Source organism: Candoia aspera, chromosome 2 (genome assembly GCF_035149785.1).
Source record: "Candoia aspera isolate rCanAsp1 chromosome 2, rCanAsp1.hap2, whole genome shotgun sequence".
Taxonomy (NCBI): domain Eukaryota; kingdom Metazoa; phylum Chordata; class Lepidosauria; order Squamata; family Boidae; genus Candoia; species Candoia aspera.
This window is the reverse complement of record NC_086154.1, coordinates 99,964,389-99,977,405: the sequence shown is the minus strand read 5'-3', so window position 1 is coordinate 99,977,405 and position 13,017 is coordinate 99,964,389. Positions and strand designations below refer to the sequence as shown.

At 41.1% G+C, this 13,017-nt stretch overlaps 1 protein-coding gene across 1 annotated transcript in view; it reads right to left on the bottom strand.

The window, feature by feature from the left end:
• Positions 1 to 13,017, bottom strand: part of DNAH9 (dynein axonemal heavy chain 9) — a 224,218-nt gene that overhangs the window by 14,881 nt on the left and 196,320 nt on the right. The window contains exons 63-64 of the mRNA XM_063292577.1: positions 2,831 to 3,058; positions 135 to 326 (exon numbers count right to left, since the gene is read on the bottom strand). Coding sequence (XP_063148647.1) covers positions 135 to 326; positions 2,831 to 3,058 — 420 coding nt within the window. The remainder of the gene's footprint in view (positions 1 to 134; positions 327 to 2,830; positions 3,059 to 13,017) is intronic.

Genomic DNA, 13,017 nt, shown 5'->3' with positions numbered 1-13,017 from the left:
TCTTCTATGAAGTCACAGATGGAAAGAGGGAAGGAGGGCCCATGGACAGAGAACGCTACCCCACCTCTCCAAATACTCTAGTGATCATCTATTAGAAACTGCTACATGTGATTCTGGCATATGAGTCAGTTCACCTTAGAAGTAGCCTCCAAGTAATTATATAGCACATTGACAGAAATGGTGAGGTCCCCAATGTTAAACGGGTATGAACGATTCCAGCCTTGGGGACCAAATTTGCGCCTTTCTGCTACCACAGCATGGAAATAACAGAGGGCAAAAAGGATTCTCTTAAACTCATTCTCACGGGTAGACATCTCCAGGGTGTCCTGCAAGGAAAAGAGAAGTTGGTTTCCATAATAAATATCATCTAAGTCCTCAGGCAGGAGCCAAATGAATTGAAGATGAGCAAGGGCACACTGACCCACTCAAAGAATTGGACAGCAGTGTCCGGGATTATGAAAAGCTCCACTCGTCCTCACTACTTACATTGATCTGAGAGGTTGTGAGAAAGCCAAAGTTGACTTCCAGTCTTATTAAGTTGCTTTTCCATTGATAATCCATTTTTGATAGCTTTCATGCTAACATTACCTCACTACCTATTAATTAATTACTTTTAGTTAAAGGTTTTTTTCTGTACAAATAAGATATCACTTTATTGTTGTCCTAATGCTTACGTATGATTTTTAAAAAGTAATCTAAAAGTATGCTTTCAGAATATTTGAAGCTGATCAAATACTATCTCCTTTGCACACCTTCGGGTTGTGCGCCAGTTGCGCCCATTCCTGGACCAGGAGGCACTACTCACTGTCACTTATGCCCTCGTGACCTCCCAGTAGACCTTTGGACTACTGCAATGCGCTCTACATGGGGCTGCTCTTGAAGGGCATTTGGAAGCTTCAGCTGATACAAAATGTGGCTGCCCAGGTTGTAAATAGTGTTGGCTACTCGGCACACGTAACACCTCTGCTTCAGGAGCTGCATTGGTTGCCAGTGTGTTTCTGGGTGCAATTCAAGGTGCTGGTTGTCACCTTTAAAGCCCTGCATGGCTTGGAACCAGGTTACCTGAGGGACTGACTTTTCCCAATTGGTTCTGCCCGTCCAATCCGGTCCATGCTCCAGGTCCCGTCAGCCAAAGAATGTCGGCTGGCAGGGACCAAGAAACATGCCTTTTCTGCTGTGGCACCTGCCCTCCGGAACATCCTCCCTCCAGATATTAGGATGGCCCCAACCCTGTTGGCTTTATGGAAGGCCTTGAAGACCTGGCTTTGTGCCCGGGCCTGTGGCCCCGAGTGTGGGAAGGGCCCCGTTGCATGGTTACATTAACACCATGGCTTTTAGATCGCTTGGCTGTATTTATACTTATTTTTAATTTTTAATTTTTGTTATTGTTTTTATTGTTTTATATCATGACTTTTTTATCATTGTTAGCTGCCCAGAGTCACTAGTCTGAGATGGGCGGCAACATAAATTGAATGAATGAATGAATGAATGAATGAACAAAATCTCACATAGTCTGATCTTTTATGCTGCATAGGAGTCTATGGCATATGATGGATGTTCTTATAGTCTGCTTACAGCTTGGTTTGCAGACTAAATGGATAATTGCAGGAATGATATGGTTGACAATTGTGCAACAACAAAAAAGGCTTGTACTGTTTCAATTGCTCAGACACCCTTCTGACGAAATAAAGTAATGGAAAAAAGGATGTCCATGGCCTGGAGTTGGGATCAATGACCTTTACTAACTGATCAAATGTATGCCCCCCCAACGTTCTGCTATAATGATGTTCAAGAGTATTCTTGACAGTTTGTAACAGATTAACTGAAAAACAAAGAACAACTGGATGGTTAGTCAACACTCAACATAGCTTCTCATGTAAGTTAGAAATAGTGCTTAAGTAGAAGCCCTGGGAATCATTTTTTTCCACAAATGTGCTAGTCTCCTGCATGAAAAAGTGAGACAAAGGCCTGAGTCATAACTTGGGACAAATACACCTTGTGCTTATTTATCCTCACACATTTATCTAGTTGCAAACTCGAAAGAACAACATAATGCTTATGCAATACAAGAACCACCCTTCTTACTTAAAAGGAATATAATAATAAACTCTTTGTGGCCCCGTTTCAGAATCTCTATGTAACCTCATCTTGCATTAGCTGAACTAGAAGCTCAAAGCAGTCAGTCGAGGTACAGAGCTACTGTCATAGCAGTATTTGTAGGATGGGAGATGTTTTGTAAAAAGTCAGCCATTTTGAGACACTACCTGATTTGCAGAAGCAGGAAGAGAAATATTCCATCCCACCCCTCTTCTTGGAATATAGAATGAAGGGTGATAGTAGAAGGGGACAAAATAAGCCAGAAGCATTAATCCCCATTCAGCCACACCACCTCAGGGTTCCAGTGCTTTCCCTGAAGAATTCTATAATGACAAGAGCTGTTAGAAAGTTCAGAAGTATAGTACCTTTCCCCTAAAGGCAAGAAGGCCAGTGATTCAACCTCCTGCATCCTAGACTGGGCTGGCTGAGAGCCTGAAGTACAGAACATCTACTCCCTTCTTCCAGGCAAGACTAGTCAATGCCTAGAGAAAGTGTTTGGCTAGTTTATACAAAAAGTGTTGTAAGGGGCTTTGAGATTATTTCTACTATTCAATTCTTGAGACAAGGTTCCAGTTGTAAGGGCTGCCTCAGCCCAAAGAGGTGACATACTGCACTTACATTATAGTAGGTCTGGATGGAGCTACCTTAGTCCAGTTGCATCCAGTTTCCTGGCCTGGCTCTGAAACAAAGCACCGAGAATCTCCCTGGGCTGGGAGGTGGGGTAGGGGGGTACCTGGCTGAAGTTGTCCAGAGCCTTGTGCAGGTTGGCATGCATCCCAGTTGGAGGTTCATTTGTGATTTTGATGGAATTCTCTAGGATGCCCTGTGGTATCAGATGACTCTCGGGAGATGCTGCAGGTTCTGCACTGATAAAGATCCGGAAATCAGGGTGACTACCCTCACTGTGCTGCTCTAGTTTCTTCTCCAGGGAACTCAACCACTTGGCCACCAGGTGGATGTTCTAGGAGAGAAAGAAAAGGTTATTAGATCCTCCTCTTAAAGCAGCTGCTGCACCAATTTCTTCCAGGAGTAAGAAGTACCCTGATACACACACACACACACAAACTACAAGTTTGAGAAAAAGCACCTTGCCTAACAGCTCTCAGCACTATAATTCACTTCCCCAGGCATTAGCTGCACATAAACAATGTGGATTTTCTACACTTTGAAATGCAAATAATCAAGACAAATAACTAGCAATTAAGGAAACAGTTCTCAGTGTTTGTTTTCTTAGGGATGATGATGGTATTCAGTTTGTTAGAATAATGTACTGCTACTGAAGAAACATTATTTCCTCCAGACGAAACAAATTTCCTGTAGACAGCTGAAATAAAATTGCTTGATTATTTTCAATGAAATAATCCATCCTTGAAATCTGAGCTAGTTACTAGAAAATCAGATTTCACATCCTGCTCAATTGTGGTCTTCAAATATTTGCAATGCTGGTACTTTTGTTCAGAATTATTCATTTCAGTTTTCTACCATTCCAGCATAAATTAGGCTGAGAAGGACTGAGCAGCCCAAAATCACCCAGTGAGTTTTATATGGCCATCTGGGGCTGAGTCTCCCCACCAGTCTTTGCCAACTGATAGGATGGAAGGAGAGGAACTCTTAATGTTATCTGGGAGAAGTTCAAACATGACACCAGCATGGCTGCTATAAGAGAAAACATTGTTTCCTGGTTCTTTGTTTGGGTAACTCCATTATGAAAGGCAAAATCAAAAATAGATTTCTTTGGATAAAAAAAAATAAGAAATGAATCTAAATGAAGGACCCTTGTATAAAACCTTTCAATTTTGATCTACAAGTAATGAAAGCAGTAAAGGAAGGCCCAAATTATTCCATCAAGATCGAGAAATCCAGAGCAGACATCTACCTCAAGGCCGGAAACACAGACACACAGGGCAGAGGAGTAGGGATGTCCAAGAGCAGGTGGCTTCTGAACATGCCTCACTTGTTTCCAGCACACATAGGAAATCTAATTTCCGATACAGACCAGATTTCAATAAATAAGCAAAGCTCATAACAATGGCAGGATGCTGCAGAAATATGAAACTGAACACATCTCCTTCAGCAAGGCATATTATTTATCACAATCCACAGATCAGAGTGATAGCTTAAGCTAGTAGAGAGCCATCAATTTAGATAATCAGGGTCTTTGTGTGAGGAAGAACCACTGAAAAATGTGAGGAATTTCTTATCTTAGAAATGGGAAGGCCTCTGAAAACCTTTCACTTCCAGAGTAAAAAGAGACTATTGTGCAGTAGCGTTCAGGTACAAATTAAAGCTTAGCTTCTGGGAATACATCTGAAAGACTCAGGAATAAAACACAGCACAAGCTTATTGCTAATACAAGCTAATGTTCTTTTTTTTTTTTTAATGTTATAGCCTTTTGGAAATGTGTGCTGTTGCAAAAGCCAACTTCATGCCAATCCCCAGTAAGACCAAGTGCAGTGAGTCAAAGTGAAGCCATTCTAGGACAAGGGGAAAAAATTATATTGGAATTTCCCCATTTGCTCATACCAGAAAACAAGTTGGTCCTCTTATAGGAATGAAATATACTACCAGTGAGCAGCACTAAAGTCACTGTGTCAGATTGTCAGATTGTCAGATTGGTTTGGTTATCCTCACTTTTAGCCACTGATCAAACTTCAGCAGGGCCTTGTGTTGCATAATAGGAGTACTGGGGGTATTCACGCAATGCAAAAGGTGTTGTTTTGAGATTGGAACAAGGCACTCCACCACAACAAAACAGCATCTCACAGACTCCCAGCCCGTCTAGTCTTGGTGCTGTAATTCTGGAGGGCACAGACTTAAGAGACGATGACTTTGCAGCTTGAAAAGCAAGGAGAGGGGCAGGGCTTACATTTTTCCTTTCTTATCACCACAGAATAGGCCTGAACTAGGGCACATATCCATGCTCTGTCAAATTCAGTCTTTGTCCTCCAGCACTGTTTCTACTGCCTCAGCTCCAGAAGTCCTCAGAAAACCAATGGGCCAATTGGGATCAGCCAAAAAAGGGAGCCCATTTGGGAGTGACTTTGTCGAAGGCCCAAGATGCTGTCTCATGCCAGCAGTGAATCAGGCCCTCAATCAACTTGCCTGCAAAATTGTCTGGGAACTCCCCAAGTGCCTGCTGGGAACCAGGTGAATCCATAAGGCATCTGGGGCAGATTCTCTGAATGGAGTTGGCCCTGAGGAAGAAATGGGCAGCAGCCAATTGTATCTGGACCAGTGAGTGTTCTGTCCACAACAAAGGGCAGATGGTAATACCCTCCACATCCAGATCACAAAGCAACTACTCGGAGGCCAAGACCAGGTCTAACATGTCCCTCAAGGCCATTTCCTTCATCCACTACAGATACATGCCAGATCTGCCATTCACCTACCACCAAATTGTGGATGGATGTGGTCTTGTTACAAACAGACCTGGCATTAACCAGCACCAACTTGAGGCCAGATGGCCCAACAATCCAGTCCCCAGGTCCCCTGGTAGAGGTCACCAAAGAAGAAACTACCAGTAAATTGGGTACCTTTCTTCCCTTGAAATTAACTGATCATTTAAGATTGTTCACTGTATAATTGTGCATTATATATGGTTTGCATCTCAAATGAGAAGCAAAATAGTGAAATATATTCTCCAACCAATAAACACAAGGAGGAGCTGGTACCTTGTTTTGAAAGAAAGGCCTGAAGAAGAACAGGAGCAGGAGTTATGTGGGAAATAATATTTCTACTGGGAAAAGCAGATTTAAGGATTATATATTCAGTTATTGCAAATAAACTAAGCTATTACTGGTTTAACTTAAGTTCTGCGACATTTTATAAAGAACAAACAACAGGCTGAGGAAGAATGTAGTGAAACTAGAAACATGAACATAATACAGCTGTAGATACCTACATGCCTTAAGGTATAAAGTAGCACAATGAATCAAATACAGTGTTAGGGTGATTGGCATGGTAAAATGACTTAGAGAAGGATCAGGATTTGAACCTAGAGCATTACCAAGTGCTGCACCACAGATATACTGCGTGGATACGGAGACATTTCACATGGTTGAACTGAAGGCAGGCGCCCCAAGACTGTGCGCGCTGGATCAATTAAGGAAAAGTGGAACTGGAAGAACAGAATGTCTTTACGAGCAGGCAACTGTGCATTCTGACAGTCAGCAGAATCTTTCTCATTTTAATTAATATTTCAGAACAGCTCCCAGGGTTCCAAATTGCAAGAATAAGACAGAAATGAGAGAGTGGGCATAAGCTGAAGAGTGCAAACAGTCCCCAGATTTCTGAGAAAAAAACCTGACAGAACACAACAGGCACTTGTATACAGCATGATTAAGACAGCATCATTTGGGAATGTTTACTGTGTCTCCCAGGCAATCTTGGGAACGCAGCTTTCATCATAATGAACTGGCCATGGTGGCTGTTTTTCTTCCATTGCATTACATTTCCGAAAGATTGTTTGGTTCAGCTGCCTGGATGACATGTGACTGATTAAAATTGTCCAGATGCCAAGTCTTGTGTATCCCAAGACAATTCTTGGAGCTTATTGGTGTTCAGAGAGCAACAGACACACACCCACACACGACTGAGTTATTTCTCACCAATCTGCTAAAGCCACTTTACTGCCGTACTTTGAAACAGTGCAAAACCCATCCATTCACGTCGCTGAACTTGGTGCTCGTGTTTATAATGAGCTCTCTTTTTCTGGACTATTTGCAGAAAAGACAGTAGAAAAGAAAGTCAAAAGGGTGAATGACTAAGAAGTCAGAGAGCAAAGTATTATCTATCAAAGATGTTTTAATACTGAACATACATTCCCTTTTGTTTTCATTTATTCATTATATTTATAAAACTTCCTTCCAGGACCTCAAGGAAGCATATACTGTACTGTATAGCACTCCACACTGCCCTAGTAACACCCTATGAGGCAGGGTGTTTATTTCCTTGTTTGTTAGATGCACACCCCACCTTTTGTAAGGACTTCAAGACAGCATACATGGTCCTCCCTCCTCCTATTTTCCCCCCACAGCAAAACTCCGTGAGGTAGGTTGGCCTGAAAGAGAGTCATGGAGTCGTCCAGTGAGCTTCCACACTGAGGCTGAACCTGAACTCCCCCCGCCCTACTTTTAATCATATACCTCCCTGGTTCAAATCCCATTCAGCAACACTTCCATAACATTAAATTGTCTTCGCTCAAATCTGTCCAATGACCTTCATCTCACATAAGTCTTTGAAAACTTTGGTTTTAATCATGTCTCCCTACGCTTACAATCCAATACGTACTTCCCTGAGAGCAAACCTGAATGCAGTAGTACTTCTCCATAAATGTGCATAAGATTGTGCTGTTTGCTTACTCCTTTCCGGAATGTGAGATGTAATACTCCCACCACGCACCCCTCTTTTTCTCTTACACATAATTCAGAGACGTATGCGTGTTACCAAGAGTGATAAACTAAATAGTGTTCTGCGATTCTGCACATGACTGATAATGGAGAACTTCTACATTCATTCCAAATCTATCAAATAGAATTATAACAGAGAACAGACTCCCTTGTAACAGATGGTATTTTTTAGATGTTCATTTCCATGGTCTGTTCTTCACTTTCCAAATCTACGTTGAGGCCTAAACAATGTAATCTTCATGGCAATCCATAAAAGCTATTTTTCTTTTCTTTTTTTAAATTAATTTTTATTGAAGATTTTTATACAATAGTAAAAACAATAAAATTTAAGAAAAAGAGTAAAGAATAAAGAAAAGTGAATAGATAAAGAGAAAAAGAAAAAGAAGCAGCTTCCGATCTTCTCCACAGCAATTACAAATAAATTTATCCTCCCTCTTTAAGGTTACATCATGATTCCCTTCTTCCCATATTTTAACCTTTCTAATCATCAAATCCATAAATCATCAGTTCATTTTTTTCCATTTTCCGCAAAAAGTCCATAGAGGGTTTCCAGTCACTAATAAATGTACTTTTTGTCTTTTTCCCTAATCAAACAATTCAATTTTGCCATTTCTGCAAATTCTGTCAGCTTTACCAACCATTCCTCTGTTGTAGGTATTTCTGAATCTTTCCATCTTTGTGCATATACAGTAATAATCTTACTGCAGATAAAAGCTATTTCTCCATTCTGAATGGCAGTGATATTTCTGACTACCTAGTTTTCACGGCTTAACCATGGTTTTTTGGAGTAAGTCTCAACTGGCTGGTTCATTCACTGCACTGAAACCTGATGACTAAGCCATATGCAATATATGTGTGTATGAGTACACACACACACACACACACAAAGCACAACAGGTATTCATGCAACATTGGGCACCTGGGGTTATATGTGGTGGGTTTTTCTGCATTTTTAATCGCTATAAGTCACTGAGACTCAGTGGTGTGATATGGGCAGCTATATAAATCAAATAAACAAAAAACGTGCTAAACTGAGGCCAAGCTAACACACGGTGGCTTAGTGCATTGGGGGTACCCAGACCCTGCAGTTCATCCAACCCCCTTCGATTTTTTACTAGCAGCTGAATATTCTTAATACTGTTAATAAGGAGTTAGTCCATTGGTTAAATTGTTTTTGGGTTTTGTAATTTTTAAAATTTAAGTTTTGTTAGTATGTTTTTTCCCTAACTCCATGGTTCTTTTAAAAACGTAAAATTAAAATAACCCTACTTTTTCAGCAAAGTCGTGGTCTTCAACTATTCCTGACTTTTGATATTAAAAATTTCACATAATGTGCAGACCCTTCCTTTTGAAGATTAACTTTGCCATGAGGGGGAATGTGAGCATATGCAAGGGTGCTCCCATTAGAGAGACACCCAGTCCATCGTAGTCAAAGGAAAGAAGCTGCTTGTCTAATTGACCAGGGAAATGTCCAGGGACAGAAAAGAGAAATACACATACAGCAGACATATTGTAGATACTTGTTTTTTTCCATTAAAAAACAAGACATTTTTAAGTTTTTGCAACTTATAAGCTAAAACATGTATTACAAAGACATTGGTGTTGCTACAGTAACTCTTAGAAATAGTAGCATACAAACCAATAATTTATCTTATCACTGATTTTCTCCCACTCCTGTCAGTAGAGATACACTGAAAAAATGTTATGTCAGGACACTTTTCCATCTTCTGTAGCTCAACCCTCCCCAACCTGGTGCCCTCCAGATTGTTTGAATTGCACCTCTAAGGGAATTCCATTTCCAAAATATCTGGAGGATATCAAGTTGGGGAAGCCTGGTGCAGACATTTTTGCCAGACCAGCTGACTGTATTGTGTATCATGATGTTAGCAGGATTCCCAACATAGGCAGCATAATTTACAAAAAAGCCACTTACTACCATAACTTTAAAAGGGATTAGACAAATCCATAGTTGATTCGGCTATCTATAGCTATTGGTAATGATTACCTCCCACATCAGAGGCAGTATGCCTCACAGTGCTAGTTGCCAATTATTGGATCATGATCAGAACAACTTCTGCTATTACTGTGGGCTTCCTGGAGGCTTCGGTTAAATCACTGCAAGAAACAGGATGCCAGAAAATATAAAATTTAAGTCCAATCGACCAGTTTTCTTTTGTTCTTCTGGGCCTTTCCCTGATCTAACTGTGGGACAAATATGCCCTTCCAATCTTTTTTGTCCTCTTACATTCCTATGACTTTGACTTCATCTTTTCCCTAATACATACTTAAGGCAGTTTTAAGTTGTCCTTGGGTGTTCCAGGGAGAAAGTAGTGTTTTACCCCTTAAGCAGGCAACAAGCCACTGCAGCCTTTTCTGGGTACAACCTCACACACTTCCCTGACCATTCAACTGGTGCCAGAGGACAAAATCAGCCTGGCGCCTACTGAGCAACAAATGTTATGCCAGTGAAGTTTATAGTGGGTTTATAGTGTAGTTTGAATGGCCCATATAAACCTAAACCATGAGCTTCCAAACCTCTTTTTTGCAGCTCCTCCCTCCCAGAATCCTCTAAAATACACTGCTGGATTAAGGAAAATAAGCATGCTAAACTTCCAAGCAGCTTCTAGAAGTAAAACCCCCCAACCTTCATCCACATAGGGAAAAATAGGTCAGAAAGACTCCTACTCTCTTCAGCTCTCAGCTAATGAAATAATAATAATTTTAAAACTGCAGCTCCAACCACAAAATAATCACATGCCCCTGCCTTAGCTGTATGTTTTTCTTTTTAGTGACTTTTAACAGATGAGGGTTGTTTGGTGGTTTTTTTTAATGCAAACACACCTTCCACCTCCTAAATGCTTCACATGTAAACCAGTTATTTAACATGCAACAGGGAAAGTTCTGCCAAGTCTTTTGATCAGTGCATTGCTATGGTTGCGCAGCTCATTGTGATCTAATTTAGTACATGAACCCGATTCAGTACCACATTAATGTATGAAAATGGGAAGGCACTCGGGAACTTTGTTAAGTCAGTTGTGGAAGGAAGATGATGGCATTCTGATTAATGGACGAAGACTGTGGTTACATTAAGAGGAGCCACAGCCTAGACTCTTCCCCCCAAAAGTCTGGATTTCAGTCAAAGATGTACTCCACCAAGTAGCAGTTAGGACAAAGATTTTCCAGGGAACAGGATTTAAAGAAAGGAAAGAAAATTTAGGACCAACAGCAAACGTGTCATCAGTTTCATCACACACAAAACATTAGGCAGATGAATAGCTTTGTGACCTATCTTCAGGCCCTTTGCCTGAAGTGCTGAAGAAAATCACAGGAATATAGACCAGAACAAATACTGCTGCAGCAAAATTATTATGGAAGCTGAACACAGGATGAAAACCCGATTACATTACAAAGTGTGGGGCTTTGTTCATGCAGAAGTGTAAAGCAATGTTTTTCAAGCTGTTGCCCTCACTAGAAATTCTGGGAGTTGGGGTTCCCACACTTCTAGAAGACACAACCTGGGTAACTTGCTATAGTGCAGTCAAGTTTATTTAACTTATTGTTTTGTACTGATTCCTGTTTTAGCAGGTTCACTACATTTTACTGCAAAGTAACCTAAGAACCTAAGATTAGGGAAGACCCACAGATCAGCTAGATATGAGCTCACTAATATTCCTAAGGAATATGCAGTGGAGGTGAAGAATAGATTTAAGGGACTGGACTTAGTAGATAGGGTCCCGGAAGAACTCTGGACAGAAGTTGGCAGCATTGTTCAGGAGGCGGCAACAAAATACATCCCAAAGAAAGAGAAAACCAAGAAGGCAAAATGGCTGTCTGCTGAGACACTAGAAGTAGCCCAAGAAAGAAGGAAAGCAAAAGGCAACAGTGATAGGGGGAGATATGCCCAATTAAATGCAAAATTCCAGAGGTTAGCCAGAAGAGATAAGGAATTATTTTTAAACAAGCAATGCGCGGAAGTGGAAGAAGACAATAGAATAGGAAGGACAAGAGACCTCTTCCAGAAAATTAGAAACATTGGAGGTAAATTCCAGGCAAAAATGGGTATGATCAAAAACAAAGATGGCAAGGACCTAACAGAAGAAGAAGAGATCAAGAAAAGGTGGCAAGAATATACAGAAAACCTGTATAGGAAGGATAACAATATCGGGGATAGCTTTGACGGTGTGGTCGGTGAGCTAGAGCCAGACATCCTGAAGAGTGAGGTTGAGTGGGCCTTAAGAAGCATTGCTAATAACAAGGCAACAGGAGACGACGGCATCCCAGCTGAACTGTTCAAAATCTTGCAAGATGATGCTGTCAAGGTAATGCATGCTATATGCCAGCAAATTTGGAAAACACAAGAATGGCCATCAGACTGGAAAAAATCAACTTATATCCCCATACCAAAAAAGGGAAACACTAAAGAATGTTCAAACTATCGAACAGTGGCACTCATTTCACATGCCAGTAAGGTAATGCTCAAGATCCTGCAAGGTAGACTTCAGCAGTTCATGGAGTGAGAATTGCCAGATGTACAAGCTGGGTTTAGAAAAGGCAGAGGAACTAGAGACCAAATTGCCAATATCCGCTGGATAATGGAAAAAGCCAGGGAGTTTCAGAAAAACATCTATCTCTGTTTTATTGACTATTCTAAAGCCTTTGACTGTGTGGACCATAACAAATTGTGGCAAGTTCTTAGTGGTATGGGGATACCAAGTCATCTTGTATGCCTCCTGAAGAATCTGTATAACGACCAAGTAGCAACAGTAAGAACAGACCACGGAACAACAGACTGGTTTAAGATTGGGAAAGGAGTACGGCAGGGCTGTATACTCTCACCCTACCTATTCAACTTGTATGCAGAACACATCATGCGACAAGCTGGCCTTGAGGAATCCAAGGCTGGAGTTAAAATCTCTGGAAGAAACATTAACTATCTCAGATATGCAGATGATACCACCTTGATGGCTGAAAGTGAAGAGGAACTGAGGAGCCTTATGATGAAGGTGAAAGAAGAAAGTGCAAACGCTGGTTTGCAGCTAAACCTCAAAAAAACCAAGATTATGGCAACCAGCTTGATTGATAACTGGCAAATAGAGGGCGAAAATGTAGAAGCAGTGAAAGACTTTGTATTCCTAGGTGCAAAGATTACTGCAGATGCTGACTGCAGTCAGGAAATCAGAAGACACTTAATCCTTGGAAGAAGAGCAATGACAAATCTCGATAAAATAGTTAAGAGCAGAGACATCACACTGACAACAAAGGCCCGTATAGTTAAAGCAATGGTGTTCCCTGTAGTAACATATGGCTGCGAGAGCTGGACCATAAGGAAGGCTGAGCGAAGGAAGATCGATGCTTTTGAACTGTGGTGTTGGAGGAAAATTCTGAGAGTGCCTTGGACTGCAAGAAGATCCAACCAGTCCATCCTCCAGGAAATAAAGCCAGACTGCTCACTTGAGGGAATGATATTAAAGGCAAAACTGAAATACTTTGGCCACATAATGAGAAGACAGGA